General features: G+C 38.1%; 1 protein-coding gene across 1 annotated transcript in view; it reads left to right on the top strand.

Moving 5' to 3' along the window:
• The first annotated feature begins 1,133 nt into the window (after positions 1 to 1,133).
• Positions 1,134 to 16,626, top strand: part of nphp4 (nephronophthisis 4) — a 259,600-nt gene continuing 244,107 nt past the window's right edge. The window contains exons 1-2 of the mRNA XM_038267561.1: positions 1,134 to 1,465; positions 2,993 to 3,127. Of these exons, the coding sequence (XP_038123489.1) occupies positions 1,289 to 1,465; positions 2,993 to 3,127 (312 nt within the window). The 5' untranslated portion in view covers positions 1,134 to 1,288. The remainder of the gene's footprint in view (positions 1,466 to 2,992; positions 3,128 to 16,626) is intronic.

Raw genomic sequence — 16,626 nt, 5'->3', positions numbered from 1 at the left:
GTTAGAACAACAATTGCCATTTACTTTTTTAACAGTGCAGAGGGTAACCAATCACAGAGCTGGCCTTCCTGATCATCGTATCCAGCTGCTTTCTCTCAGCTACAGATAAGCCACTGCTCCAACAGACAGCTCCATAGAAGATGGCTGATGCCACAACAGAGTCATAAAAGGTCTTTAGGAGAGCCCCATGCACTCCTAAAGACCTCGGTCTCCTCAGCAGGAAGAGTCTGCTTTGACCTCATACAGAGCCTCAGAGTTGTGAGTCCAGTCCAGTTTGTTATTCAGGTAAAATCTAGGTACTTATAAGAATCCACTATATCAATGTCTGTTCCCTGGATGTTCACCAGTGTCAGTGGGGTGGATCTGCTTCTGCCAAAATCCACCACTAGCTCCTTGGTTTTTCCTACATTAATCATGATGTGGTTCTGCATAGAGCGTAAATATAAAATTGCACTTGTATGTGCATGTTTCCGACACCTCAATGTGAGCATGTTTATTTATGTAGTATGCATTTTTGCATTATTATTCACACAAAACAGGAGATTACTGTGGACTTATAGGTATTTTGGTCACAATTTAATTTATTTTACTTTTTTAATATCATCACCACGTACAAGATCCTAGCCTACTGGTTTTATAAGTTTGTTAAAAAAAAGAAAGAAAAATAAATTACTTGGAAATGCATTTATTCTGCCCGATTGACTAATTTTAAAATCGTGTTATGTTTGCTTGAAATACTTGAATTTGAACATCACAGAATTTTAAACATTAAATCAAGCCAACAGTTATTCAGGACTGGATGAGCCATTTCACCAAGAACTTTTTACGTTAGTAATTTCTTGGATGGATGTCTTGTATTTTTGCGTACTCTACATGCGCTCGTAATTTTGTCCTCAGGTAGGTGAACGTTCCCATGGCAACTGACGCAGCAATCTGGGGCATACCAACGCAGAGGTTTAAACTAATCCACGACACTATTACTAACTACATATATTTAACGATAATTGTCTCTGTCAGTGCATAATATTCTGTATTTTATTAGCAACCCTATTTATTTTAAGTTGAACATTTGTTTTAATAATAATATATATATTTTTTTAAACGTATATTTTTTTCGTTACCCCTTTAAAAAATAATACAACAGCCCGGTTTCCAATATGGCGGCTGCTTGTTTGAAAATCTAAATGAAAACGGAAAAATCTTCTTTTCAAAGTCGAGCCGTAGTTAATTTTAGGAACACTGGGTTTTATTGTATGGCGTTGGGCTCTAGTAATTTCAGATAGATAAAATGGTGAAAGCAGAGGAGAGGAACAGCGTGGCAGACGGCTGGGAAGAAGCGTTTAAGAAAAACCGGCTGGTTCCTCCGTCCAGCCAAACAGTCCGCCAGGCTGAGGAGAACCATCTCATCTCTGCCTGTGGCTTCCAGCTCCTCTTCAACAGCCTCACTGCAGCTCACCTCCAGCAGGTGACCTTCCGACAGCCTGTTTTAGAAAAAGCTCTAATATGCTCAATTTAAGCTTTGTTTTGCTAAATTAAGTAACATCTAAATTGCGTTTTCCTTGTTGTTCAAAACTTTTATCATCATTATTCCCTGAAGTAGCTACCAATAAACATCTCAGCCACAGATTATTTCTCTTAGCAGCTATGTTTGGTCACAGTAGATTAAATTCTGCTCATTCTTTAACCCACTAATGATAAGCTTAAAGGGTGAAGCCTATACCAAATAGAGCATAGGTTACATATTTTTAATCCAGAGAATAAAAACACACCACCTAAACCTAAAGGGTTTGTCCCACTGAAACCAGGGTGGGTACACCCAGCACAGCAGATGTATTTTATTTGTGCAGTGCTGCATGCAATGGATACAAGGTGGGAGAAATGCACAAATAAAGACTGTAAAGGACACATGTTGAAAAGCAAATAAGACAAAAAGCAATAATAAATAATAATAAAGGTGCTTAAATATAAAAATATTCATAAATAACCTAATTATGCTTAAAATTACTCCAGAATTTTATCCCTGAAATGTATTTCTTAGTCTTCATCATGTTTTTCCACTAATGTTCTTCTATAAACCTTCAAAGTTTATTGAAGGTTTTCCTACAGAAAAAAAGGTATCCCTGTAGGTTGAATAAAACAAATGCAATAATCTGTATCGGCGAATCATGTAAAATTACAAAGTTTGTGGTAAAAATATTACTATTTGCCAAAAATGAGAAGAGGTATAAATACTTGTGCATGGTACTGTATGCATGCTGTGGATTAATGCAGATCCAGAAGATGTTGACTAGGAAAAAAAAACTAAAGAAAAATATCAGTCTTCTGTAGGGCTGGGTAAAAAAAAATCGATTTAATCGATTTTGAATTGATTCCTTTTACATTTTTGCAAAATCAATGTCTAGGGAATGAGATCGATTCGTTTTATAGTGATGCGCGTGACGTTCACATTCAAATGAGCAGGAAAGAAGCACTTAAGGTGACTTCAAGCCAGACAGCTGCAAATATAGCCAATAGGTTGACTGAAGACATTAACAAATAGGGATTGATCAGCAGACACCCTGTAGTCGTTACAGACAATGCTGCAAATATGGTTTGTGCATTGAAGATAATACAGCTCATGCATGTCTGCTGTGTCACATCTGCGTGCTCATGTGAGGCTTTTTCACTTTTCACAAACAAGTTTTGCACTTTTGAGACAGTTCTGTTCACATCTCAAGTTTAAACTGTCTGATTTACAAGTTTGTACGTTTAATGTGACAGGAAAAGGTCAAATACATGAGTATTTTGAAACACAGTTGAAACACTTTCATTATCTTAAGAACAGGTTGTATCAAAATGAATCCATTTAGAACTGAATTAATCAAATTGAATCCCTAGTCTTCTGCTATTAGAGCCAATTAGAGCTGCATACTTTTTGCATATTCACGTGATTTATTTATAACTCACCTAATGTGCTCTAGATGGTTATCCAATCTCTTTTGTCGATCTGCAGGACCCGACAGCTGAGGAAGATGTGACCTACCAGCTGCGAGTGACTCTCTTCGACAGAAAGCTGCAGCACTTCTTCGGGAAAACGTGGAAGAGTTTATCCAAAAAAAGGAAAAGCAACAAAATTTCCTTCAATGAGGTGACTTTTAAATTTTTTAAATTTGTTTTCCCTGATATAAGAACTGCAGCTGCAAAGTGCGAAGCTTTCATCAGCTACAAGGATCAATTATGAATTCCTCTCTTGTTGTCTTCATTAGGATTCAGTCAATGATTATTTAGTGAAATCAGTCCCTATTCAGATCCTAATTGTTCTATTTCAGCATTGCCATTATTTAATTAAACGCTACTCAAAACATTTGAAAAATCAACCTTTCTTTAAATTAACACTTACGATTGGACTGGCTTCTGCTGTGCTCTGGAGAATGATATCAGCGTAAACGAAACAAAACAATTTAGCAATCACTTAAGTGATTACCAAAAAGTGTTCCAAGTGGCCTTGAACAACTCCCATATTTCAAACTTTCAGAAGGAGGGAAAACAGATCTTATCACTTTTATCTATGTTTCAAAAACGTTTGTGGAAGAATGTTGGAAGGGCCTCTGATCTTCTACTCTAATGCTCAGTTGTATCCTATCCATCAAGGTGAAGGTGAAGGTGGTGAAGATTCTCAGGCTTCCAGGGCATAGTCGTTCCAAAAACAAAAACAAAAAAAACAATCCACTTTGAAGACGTTTCGATTCTCATTCAGGAAGCTTTTTCAATTTAAAATGTCAGAATTAGCGTTGAGTTCGAGGCTTTATAAAGTGGACCAAGCTAGAACAAGGCTTTGTTTTTATTCACTCTATAAAGCCTCAAACTCAACGCTAATTCTGACATTTTGAATTAAAAAAGCTTCCTGGATGGGAAGCGAAACGTCTTCAAACTTGGAAACAAAGTCCAGTGGATTGTTTTTTTCAAGCTTTTTTTTATATTCTTCAATACGTTTTTACTTCTAACATTGTTGCATGTCTGTCTGAGTTCATCTTAGACACAAGAAAGAGAAAACAGCCCAGATCGTTGCAAAAAAAAAAAAAAAATCTAATCTGAATTCTGAAAGGGATTCTAAGATAGCATTGAGAATGCCCCCCCCACATAAGGTCCAGTCTTTGTTCCCCATGAGCCCTGTTGGTCCTCAGAAGGTTAGTAAATAGACCAAAAATGGTCCTAAGTAGGTAACGTAAACAAGTACAATTTTGTGCTACAAATGTATGAATGCTGTTGTACACTTAAAAACCTTGCTATACACTTTCTGAACCTTTTTGAGACTAAAGCCGCTTTCCCACTGATATTAGTGGGTTAAAGTGAGTTTTTCAACTCCAGGACGACTCGCTAACTTTCGGCATTTGGCTCCCTTTCCTTTGGCAAAAAAAAGGGTCTGACCCCCCTCCTGGCAAGCTGTATGTTCATTGTGCTCATGGTATCACGTAAAATGAACAGGTCAATATGGAGTTTACTGTTCCAACTCTATGGCGACCGTAGTCGAGCTCTTCTAAGGCCATTTTAACCCGAGTTGCTCACCAAGTTGTTTGACCTGGGTCAGTGTGGTGTTCCCACTGCCACTATAATCCGACTGTCTTTTGGTTTAAACTGTTTTATTGTTCAGTGGGAAAAGGGTACAAATAAGCTCCATATAAGAGGCAACAGGGGCTGCATTGGTCTGTTTTTGTAGTGCTTCTGTTTACAGCTGCACATTGCAGGCACACATCATATCCAAAATCGTATAGTTTGCTCATTTGGATAGGGCCAAATCCTACGGTATCTCCTCAAATATCACTTTGCTTTAGGCAAGGCAGGCAAGGCAATTTTATTTTTATTTATTCTTTTATTGTGTTTTGTTATTGTTTTCAGCACTTTTTGATCTGTAGCTGTTTTAAAGTACAATGCAAATAAAGGTGATGATGATGATGATAAATATTACTGTTGAAAGGGAGGTTTGTGATAGGCCAGTAGTTCTACAGGATTCATTTGTCCATGTTTCTCGTTTTCAAAAAAGGTTTGATAATTGCTGTTTTTAAGTCACAGGGAAAAACACCTGACATAAAGGGATGTTTTTATGATATGAATCAGAATCTAAAAGAGGTTAAATCTTATTAATAAAACCTGTGGGTAAAACATCCTGACAGCAGGAAGATTAACTTTGCTGCTGAACAGTTTTGTCTTAACTTTTGCAGTTTTTTTTTTTTTGGCAGACCTTACTGCTGCTGACCTTCCCCGGTTTTAATCAGGGCATTCCTGCTGCTTGTTCATATATTTCCAACTTTGAAAATCATTCTTGTAGACAGAGATCTTTTAAATAACTCTGGAGTATTTTCCCATTATAAGCTTGAAGCACAACTTCTGGTGTGATTTGCCGATGATTGGCTGAATTGATTAATCAACTCATTACTTTGCGCTTCTTGTTAGTGTGGATGTGTTGATTACGCCGCTGAAAGGAGCGATGCTTTCTTCGTTCTAATGACAAGCACTCAACATGGAAATGAGTTTTCTGCATCACTCAGTCTTTGACAGAGCCTCTTGTAGCCACAGCTTCATGTCAGTGATGGTGCTTTGCAGGGTTAACACTGACTGCTGGACTGCTGATGTCTAAACTCTCCATCTTCAGAAACGCACAGCTTTAATCTTTGGGCAGCCTCTGCCCTGCCTCTGTTCATTTCCTCTCATTTCTCCGGCATCCTTCTTCTGCCCCTTTGTACTCTGTAATCATCATTAGAGAAAGGAAACAGAGAAACCATTTTTCTGTCAAGCTGCGCGATGTCATCTTTGAAAGATGCTCTTTGATGATGAAATTCCTCATCACTTATTGAAAATGCTAAATAGGATGTTGTAAGAGATTAAAAAAACCTTAAAAAATGAAAGAAACTACGGAAACACATCAGGTTTCTTCAAAGGTTTCTCTGAAAACTTATTTTACTTTGATGGCTTGTTTTATGTACAGAATTCTAAAAACAACGATCAAACATAATTTTTAAGGTCAATGAGTCTGAATTTATTTTATTATGAATGGAAGACATGAGTAGAAAACTGCATGGGACAACATTAATGAACAAAGAGATGATATCATCCTTTAGAAGCTTCCTTTTAAAATAAGTTATATTCCTCTAATAAAGAAGAAGGCTATTTTCCCATAGAGCAGATGGTGTCAAACATTTGGCTCCGAGAACCACCTTAAGCTTCTGCAGGATCTTCAATTATCTCTATAATATCAGACCAAGTAATACAGTCATATATATGCCTCTGTTGATACAGTCCAGGAAGCACTAGCCGTCCAGCACATGCGGGAACTGATATACATCCGGGTGTCCATAAATAATGTAATTATGGTACTAAAATGACTTACTTATACCCTTAACTCGCTAAAAAATGCTAATACAAAACTTAAAAAAAAATGTTTTATGACTTTTTTTAAAGCAATTTTGATGCTTTTTGCATTTTCTTCGTAAAACTGCTTCTCTGACGTTATCATCAGACATGCTCAGTGCCGTCCGGCAAAATATGATTAAACCATGTTTATCTGCATTTTAGATCCCGCACTGTATACCATAAAGTTAAAACAAAAGGAAAACATGAAACTCAAAAAGACTAGATTTATGTTTAAATACAAAGCCGAAAAAGTTAGCCACCGGACGTAGGCGTAGGATCGCACTTTCGGTGCAGATCGGGCAGACAAGTGATAAATCAGAAAGGATTTTAAGAAATTTATTTTCTCAGGAAATGCATTAGTGACCTTTAACATATTATTTTTTAGTACACTTACTATTTTTGGGGAGGGAAAAACGTCATTTAGGTCTTTTTTTTAACAAAATCAAATCGAGGGCGACCCGGATGTATATCTGGATGCACATGAGCAAATTAGCTGATGGTGCATGCGCAGAACAGATCGTGCAGCGACAGACACAACTGTTTCTTATGTGGCGTAAATGCTGTTTATTAACTTTTTTTTGAGTTTTTTACAGCACTTGTGGCTCGTTTTTCTGACAGTAGGCTGACAGGAAAGGGGGTATGAGAGACATGCAGCAAAGGACAACAGGTCAGATTCGAACCTGGGTCGGTCGCGTCTAGGACTAAGGCCTCCATACATCTGTCGTCCACACTAACCACTGCGTCACCTGCATGCCCCTATTCACTTATTTTTTAACATTGAAAATAAAATTTGTAAACCCAAATGAAAATAATAGAAACTGACTTGGAGTACAAATACTTGTAAATATAGAAAGTACTATTAGCAATTTGCCAAAAAAGTCAGTATTCAGGATGAATTGTTAATATTAAAAGCTTTATTATTGGAGAAAAACTTTGAGAAACTGAGTTATTTTTCATGATGTTCATTCAGATGAGTCTGTGTCCATTTGTTGGTTTAATACTTTACAAGAATAATTATGGTTTGTATCAAAGGAAGGTTTAGCCTAAAACCAAAGCAAACATATTAGGAGGGCTTTACACTAGGTGTTGCTTTGACCAATCAGCTTTAAGTGTTCTTCTGAAAGCCCCTCCTTTCCCCAATCTGGGATTAGTACCAGATTACTGATGTGTAGTACAAAACCTGAGGCTTTATATTATTCCAGGTTGGTACTTTGCAACCAAAAAATTATAAAAGTTGTTCAAGAAACATGTGAGGCCATTTATAAATGCATTGCACAAATAATCTGAACTGCATGAGGAAAAGGACTTTAGTGAACAGAATGCTTATTGTAATGATACAAAATGCTCTGGGATGAGAAAAAAACAACTTTACTGGGTCATTAAATGCTGTATTCAATAGTAGCTGCTCAGTATAGCCATCATATTAGAAATTATATTTTCATTCATCAGAAGCTAATGAGATGGTGTGCTTCACTCTGAATATAGTTTTAAATTTTCTGACTTAATAGAGGACAACCTCATTCTAACATCATCTTCAGTATCTAGCATGCTTTTCTGTTTACATTTAATCAAGGGGAGGGACGAAAAGTAGACTTAATGCCTGGCCCAGAAAATCAAGCGCAGCCTGACCTGGGCCTGCAGACATAAAGCTCCACCCAGCCTTGGTCCAGACTGTGGACCTGACCCTAAAGAAAACCCAACTTCATAAATATTTTATTTAAGACAAGATGTTCCTCTCTTTTCAAAAAAGAAAACAGTTAAAGTACACTATCCTATGATTAGTTTAGCCAAATTTTTACTCTCTATAACTAAACAGATTGTAACGCTGAAAAAAAAATCTTTGAGCCTGACACTAAACCGACCTGCACCCGACCATCCTGAGTGATACTGATACTTAATCTGGACTAAATTTCGGGTCAGACTCAGACTAGAAATATGTTCTCTAAAGAGAAATCACCAAATTAGATTATCACACATTAAAAATCTTTTTTTTAACTTAACACAAATACAAATACTTTTTAGCAATTTGGTTACTTTACTACATTTAATAAAGTTGATTAAACTCAACTTTGTTCAAAACTTGCTAATGTGGACATGCTAACATCACAGATATTTCTTTGTACCTAAACACATATGAACAAAATATGTTTCTGGTCAGTCGACAGAGGGAGCAAATTGAACAGATTGGGAAATTATGCAATTACATCATTCTACATAATTGCTAACCTGACTCCGCCAGATGGATTTGCTCCGCATATCCATCTGGAAACCTTCCGTTGAAGTTATTTTGGGTAGGGGCGAAAATACTGGTTAGCTGATTGGCCTATGTTGGTGATAGACAGGCCAAATAAACCAATCAGATCACCGAAGCATATGACGTACTAACAGAGCGACGACGAAAACAAAACCACAAGATCGAACTCTTGCTGAAACCAGTCGGGAGAAGAGCAAAAACATCTTTTCTTCTGAGAAAAGCCTCCAGAGCAGTGTTTTGCTCTTCTTTCAGTGAAGAAATACTCTGTAATTCCGATAAAACTTGCTCGATAGCCACGCTAACGCTAGTTTCATCGGCTGAAGCCACCATGTTCTTTAGACTGAACTGTCGCGCTTCTCGTTGCGTCACACCTCAACCGGCCTCAAAGCCAACGCCGATTGGACGTTCCTTTGGTGAACTGTTCCAAATTTTCTTTAAAGGAATAGTACACCCAAAACATGATTAGCCTTCATTTTCTACTCACCCCCATGCTGAACAACACTCTGGAGTACTTTTTTGATATCTCAAATGCATCTGGAGATCTGGGAGGCTTCTTGCTGTCTGCTGACATTCAAATAATGGAGGTCTATGGTGCCCGAGACAGAAAGGTCCATAAAAGTCCACAAAAAACGTGTCAATATTCCTCCATACTGCTCGTCCAATGTATTCCAAGTGTCCTGAGTGGGTAGCATCCAGAATTTACTCGAAACAAAGTCATTTAGAATGTTTTTAGAGGATAAACAGTAGTGTATAGGATTTCCTGAAAGCGTGCGCCGGTGCGTTCATGATGCTACGGAAGCTGGCAGACCAAACCAGATGAAAGTGCGCATTCAGCGTCTGCTCTGCCGATAATGCAAGCGTAGAAGAAGAAATGTGCTGTTTACCTGTGCAAAGAAAGAAACAACGAAAGAAAAATGTTTTAGGACTTCAGTGTTGAGGAAGAGCATGACTTCTTTGCCGAGCTGAATGCGCACTTTCATCTGGTTTGGTCTCACGAGGTTAAATAATTGCGCCTTCCCTTCCACTTTTTGTCACTGTAAGTAGCCACAGACTGGAAACACAGTATAAAAAAGAAGAAACAGATTTTTTTTTTAACCTAACATACTGTCCCATGGTGGTGGCAACATGGTTCTGTGGGGATTTTGAGATAGTGGAAGAAACTACACATGATTTCCATAGTCAGAGCTACAGTAGAATAGCTTCTATTTACTTCACATTCAGACCTAAATACAATATAGAATCTGGGGCCAGATTTGAAAACCAAACCCTCATTTTTGGTTGGATTGTTTCAAAATTTGATGAAATTTAAAATGGTATGAATAGTTTAGCAAAGCTTTGCAAGTTCCTCAAACAAAGTCAGTCTGATGATGTGGTTTTACACTTCGGTCTTGACAACTTTCCCAAGAAGCAGAATTGTATCTAGCAGAGATAAAAAAGTGACAGTCTGTAGCAATCATCTGAGGTTAACTTTGTAATGAATGATTAAAGGTAAATTGCTAATCCTTAAGGTTCATTAGCTGTCTATTTTCAAAGTATTATAATCAGATTACAGATTATAAGATTACATGTAGGGTGGGCTATAATTACGAGTGATGGAAAAAATCGATTTGGAGATATATTGTGATATTTGGTTGCCCAATATAAAATTGATCTTTCAGTTCCCAGTAATGATAAAAAAAAAAAAAAAATACATTTTTAGCTAAAAAAAAAAAAAAGAGGGAAAATTGGCTACCTCTGCACCAACTACTCTGCTGTGGAGACCTTTTCGGCGCAGCGACACATAAGACACGGACTGAATCAAACACCAAACAACATGGATACCAAAATAACTAAATGATCAATATCTTCTGATGAACATATACAGCACTTGCTTTTTTTATCTATACATTTAATTTTGATAACTACGAAAAATGGCACACTATATAGTAATATTGCGACATTGTGACAATGTTGTTTTGTGACCCAAGTATTGTGACAAATATTGTATTTAAACACCTATGCCAATACTCACCCCTAGCTATAAGGGATGTGAGCAGATTAGAGCTAGATCATTTAGCATAAAAATAGTGATATAGTGGGGAATAGAGATCAAACAATACAGGCTTTTTAAGGCTGATGCCAAAACCGATTATATCAACATCTGTCGAACCAATCCCCGATACTTGCTGATACGTTTGGGCCGATTCTTAGAGCCTATGTTGCTTTCTCTTCCTCCATATACCAGATAAAGTGACACGATGATTACAAATTTTACACAAGTCCTAGTTTAAAAAGAGAAATACACATTAACAAATCAAATCAAACTAAAGCAATGAATTGCTGACTCTGGGAGCAGCCATCTTTCAAATAATCTCAAGGCATGGCTGCCATGCACAAATGAGTGAATCGAGCGATGCACATATCGGCCGAAGACAATTCCAGGAAAAACACTTGTATCAATCAGCCGATGTATGGTTCTATCTCTGATATGGATCAACAGAGACAGTTTCATCTAAATGCATGAAATAGGCCTTCAGATATACAATATTTTTTTAAAGAAATGCCACCCCTCTCCCTGTCCTTGGGGGACATGCTATGAAGTAGCTGTTTAGCTCCTCTGATATCTTTTTTTTTTCTGCGACACTGGAAGGCAGTCAGATGGCAGTATTTTGACATCCTAAAGTTGAATAAAGTTGAACATTACCCTCCAGAGGGTTTTTCTAGATCCCACAGTTATTAGCTGCAAAATGCACCTCAGTGTGGTCTCTTTTTCTTTTTTTTTTAAACTCATCCGAAGGCTCCACGTTGTTCTGTTTGAGCCGATATCTGGGGAGCAGCTGGGCGCCTGTGTTCTCCCTCAATCAAACATCTGAACGTCTCTGTGAATCCAGGCTGGAGGCCAGTCACCCACTGGTTTATAAATGGATCGGAGCAACGATGAGCTTCACAGTAGCTTCCAAATTTGAAACCCACTGAGCCCCCTCACCTTGCAAGTCTTTCACTAAAATATCTTTTTTTTTTTTTTCTGTCAAAATGCAGGAACTGTGAGCTGTAGCTGGCTGTTAAATGGAGAGTGTTGCATAAATCTTTTAGCAGTGACATAAATGAGTCAGAGCTATGGCACATTTGGATTTCCATTTTGCCTCTGTCAGTTTTCTCCCATTTTCTCCCCCTCCATCTGCTTGATGTTCTTTTGATCCAGCATTTTCGCAGTGCATGGCCTCACTTTGATCCACCACAATAGTCGTAGCCTCTATAAAAATCCACTTGGTATCCCAATCAGCATCCAAATCCCATTATCCATCCAGGATAATAATATAAACCACATCATATCCTGTAAGGATGATAAAGTAGGCCTGGCCCCCTTCTCTGCTGCGCAGCGAGAGCGGCACCAGCTTTTTTATATTAGATTTGGCCCGTTGCTCACGCGTTCATGCGCACGTTTATGAGTGGCAAATTGCTGTTTGATATCCAAATAATGTCGGCGGAGGAGGGGGGCGCGATTCTCTCGTAAGCTGCATTAACATGGTGAAAACTGCACAAGGACTTGCACCCTCCCTCCTCACTGAGGCCATGATGGATTGGTTTTAATATCTACCGAAAAGCAACGATGTGCAGTGATTAGAGAGGAAAGAGAGAGAGAGAGCTGCAACTGAATCCCCCCTTAACATGTCCCAAGACATCATATAGTGCTGGTGCCTTGGTTGCTTTAGGTTTCAGCTGCTTTGATAAGTAATTAAACAAAACTGCTGCTGAGATGAGATATAGCATAGCTTTATTGGTGCTGCAGTCATTTTAGTATTATTTGCTGTTTTTTATGGGACAGATGCAGGGATTAAACAGATTGACTGGGAATAAGCAGTTCAAGCTCTTTATGACTTAGAATCACAATAGCAGGTCTGTATAATTTTGTAAATGAGGTTTAATAGAAGCATTTATGGAAATAAGGCTGTTTTGATTTTTAATTCATTCTAAAATCATGACTTAAAAAGATTCTTAAAATTTTGTTAAAATAATCCACTTCAGTTTTGCCTTCTCTCTACACTGCAAAGGAATCTTCAGCAGAGGGCAATGTTGCGCTACAGATGCGCTCAGAGGAGCAGGGGGAGAAATGTGCATCTTTTTTGCATTGTCTCCTCCTGCGATCGCTCCAGTTGAGTTCTCCAGCTTTTTTTTTTACAGGGAACCAGTGGTTTTCTTCTCACATGTGCAACATTATCAGACCGACAGCTGGGCTTGGGAGGAAAAGGCCACGCTCCGTTCATGACCAACTCTGCTTATCTGGGTCTCCAAATGCTTCAAGTTAAGACAAACATGTGCATCTAAATGTTCAATTTTTAAGTTTTTTTGTTAAAATATTGAGAGAGAAAAACAGGATTATTCCTTTTAAAAATTAAAGATGTAACGGTGGAGTTTTCTGTCTCACATACAGATAAAATCACCTGCACACATTAACATAACATTCAGCTGATCCTGGCACCTTTACTAAAGTAATAACGCTGAATACATTTTTGACAATAACAATTTGATGTGCCAACTTATCAGTCCTTTGGTTTTATTTATGATTTAAAAATTAAATTGTTGCACTTTTAGCTTCATTCATACTGGGATATGGTCACAGTTTTAATCTGCAGAGCTGCAGATGGCTCTTTGGTTCACTTAATATTTCAAACAATAAACTATATATAAAGCCCTGTTTTTTTTTTTTTTTTTTTTTTTTTTTTTTACATTCTGTGTTTGGTGAGCATGTGCTTTGGAATCACCACTGCCTCTTTTTCTGGTGGTGAAGATTCTCAGTCATCCTCTGTCATAGTCATTCCATCATAGTCATTGATGGGCTTCCTTACAAAACCCCAAACTGAACGCTATTCCTGACATTTTTAATTGAAAAAGCTTCCTGGATGGGAAGCTAAACATCTTCAAACTTGGAAACAAAGTCCAGTGGATTGTTTTCTTAAAGGAAAATTCCGGTTTTTAACACTTTTAGCCCATTTTCTGTAGTGTCCAGGATGAAATCGAATGATCGACACCAAAATGTTGACAATTGGTCCTGTCTCTGCTATTTGGCTCATGCAGAATCCCCCCCTGGCTGCTTCAGAATGGCTTCCATTGTGCATGTCCGATAATAAAAACAACCTTAAACGTTCATTTTTTTAAATATGCTACTCACCGGGTCGTCAGCGCTGTTCAATGACGTTCCAAAAAAAGTTTCGTGAAGAAAAACCGTTCCTGTCTTGTTTTATTTAGCATTTTGTAAGTCCCAGAACTATTTTTTCCGATACATCACAACCGCTTATAAACTTCCGCTTCCCGTTCGAATCTGAAGCGTTGCACACTCCAGACCACTAGTTGGCGACGGTATCCTCTACCGTCAAACTCAAAGTCCAATATGTCCTCCTCAAGAATCCACCTTTCGTATTCCATTTTCAGAGTTTTTTAAAGTGTTTAACAGAGACGTTAGCACCTCGACGTCGGAGTACACAGAGTGAAGCAGAAACACTTGGGCCTTGCGAAAAGACTACAACTAAGCGTAAACAGGCCCCATTTCCGTTTCCGGTGGCGGAGGGATATTGACTATTCCAACAGAACTCAATGGGATTTACAAAATGCTAAATAAAACACTACAGGAACGTTTTTTCTTTACGAAACTTTTTTTGGAACGTCATTGAACAGCGCTGACGACCCGGTGAGTAGCATATTTAAAAAAAAAGAACGTTTAAGGTTGTTTTAAAGGACATTATCGGACATGCACTATGGAAGCCATTCTGAATCAGCCAGGGGGGGATTCTGCATGAGCCAAATAGCAGAGACAGGACCAATTGTCAACATTTTGGTGTCGATCATTCGATTTCATCCTGGACACTACAGAAAATGGGCTAAAAGTGTTAAAAACCGGAATTTTCCTTTAACTTTTTTTTGGAAAGCCTCTTTGTATACTTTGAATGAGCTCCTCTTTATATAAATGAACCCTGACCAAAATTACCCACATTTGAGAAGTAGTAGCTTGTTATTTCCACCCCAGGTCACTGCATCCAAATTATAATAACTAATAATTTTATAAAAATTTAGATGGCGTTAGCCTGCGCTCACACATCCTCACCACTCCATAGCTTCCACTTCCTCCAGTTCTTATTTAAAGTGCTTCATCCAGCGGGTATCTCCAGCTCTCTTCTTAAGCCCCTGTCACACGTTGGCGATTTAGCCAGCGTATGCCTGACATCCCAGAATCTTCTAAAACAAGGAACTTTCTATGTATTTTTTTCAATTTTTGGCGTATACATAGAGTATTCGTAACGAGTCCTGAACTTATGTGGAACAACAGCATAACTTATGCGTGACGCACGACGCATAATGCCCATGAAATGTCACAAGCATGCGTCCTGAGTTGGGCAGCAATGCACACAGCTTGCATAAAAAGATTTCTTTGATCATGGTATTAACCCAGCTGATGTTTACAGATCGCCAAAAAAAGAAAAAAGAAAAAGAAAGACAAAAGGATTTCAGTCGCAGCAGATATGGTGTCATCTCTGCCAGGAAGTTTGTTTGTTTGAGGCCGTGGCTGTGAACCCAGGGAGGATCCATCGCACTCACCTTCTCGCTCACCCTATCATGAAGATTAAGTCTGGAGGAGAACTGATGCTGCTAATACACCATTATTCAGAAGTTGTAAGTCAGAAAGACTTTCAGCGGTCGTCTGGAACACATCAAATACGTTGATATGCATTGGAGATAAGTTCTTGAGAAGTTACACATAAGTTATGCAGACGTTACTTATAGGTTTTGGATAAGCTGGACACCACGACTTATGAGTAACTTACACTTAACTTATGTCAATTATCAGATAACTTACCTGTAACTTATGGCCCATGTATGGTATGTATGACATGTGCCACTGTGCTTCAGCTTGCTCATAATTTGTGCAAAACTGACCCATAACTTCCAACTTATGCCAGCGTTGTTTGCAAGGTTTTTCGTACGTCAGCCATACGCTGGCTAAATTGTCAAGGTTTGACAGGGGCTTTACACTCCGAATCTGATAGAAGTCAAATTCTGAGCAGCAGTCTATTTATAGAATAAACAGTTAAACAGTTACATGAACCTGAGCTGTAGAGCTCTGCAGCTCCTACAGAGTAACCCTGTCTTCATTTATTTACCTACCCGATACCTCACTTTTATTTTCTATTTGTTCAAAAAATGAAAATAAGGTTTCTTACTTTCATCACTACCACATGAATTTTGTCTTTGACTTCCGAAATCCAGACAAGAATGTGAAGAATTTCAAAGGCTATGAATACCTATGTAAAGCACTGTATGCAATTTCTTTCTTTTTTATAAAGTTAATCAACTGTATTACCTTTGATTTAAACAGGGACACAGCTAACTTTCTAACATCATCCCCAAAGCAAACTCTGGATGATCCTGAGTGCATCAATGAGTAATTTCAAATAATATTAATCAGTTCTCAAATGCAGAGGAGGCTGATTGCTCAAAAGTTTTTTTTGATAAACAAGTTAGCAGCTGGTGCCAGTCTAAGTTATAATCCTTAATCCCAGCACAATCAGTATCAGTATAGAGGAAAAGTATCAGAACGGGCAACGCTTCATTTCTCCTAAATCTAATCTGGTTTTGCAGTAACATATCTCTTTAGTGTTTCACAAGATGTATTGCCTTATCTGTTTTTTTTGGGCAAATGCTCCACTTTTCTTCACTCCTGAAGCATCATCAATGACTGGCATTTTTCCAAAGATGTTGTTTAACACTTTAGTGGTTTTAATGTTAACAGCAACACTGCTTCACTGCTGCTTACCTTTCACCCCTCCGCTGCATACAAACACAGCTAGAAATACCCGCTGATGTTATTTCAAAAACATCAAACCATTCAAATCAAACACTAGTTTCTATCATATATCTGCTGGAAGAAGATGCTGCCAACTTAAAGCTATTGTCACATGACTTTAGTAACCGGTGGAGTAAATGAAGACGGTTCTGGAGTCAGGAAAAAGGCG

Source organism: Cyprinodon tularosa, unplaced genomic scaffold, assembly GCF_016077235.1.
Source record: "Cyprinodon tularosa strain WSP-4 unplaced genomic scaffold, ASM1607723v1 ctg677, whole genome shotgun sequence".
Classification (NCBI taxonomy): Eukaryota; Metazoa; Chordata; class Actinopteri; order Cyprinodontiformes; family Cyprinodontidae; genus Cyprinodon; species Cyprinodon tularosa.
This window is presented reverse-complemented; position numbering and strand designations above follow the sequence as displayed.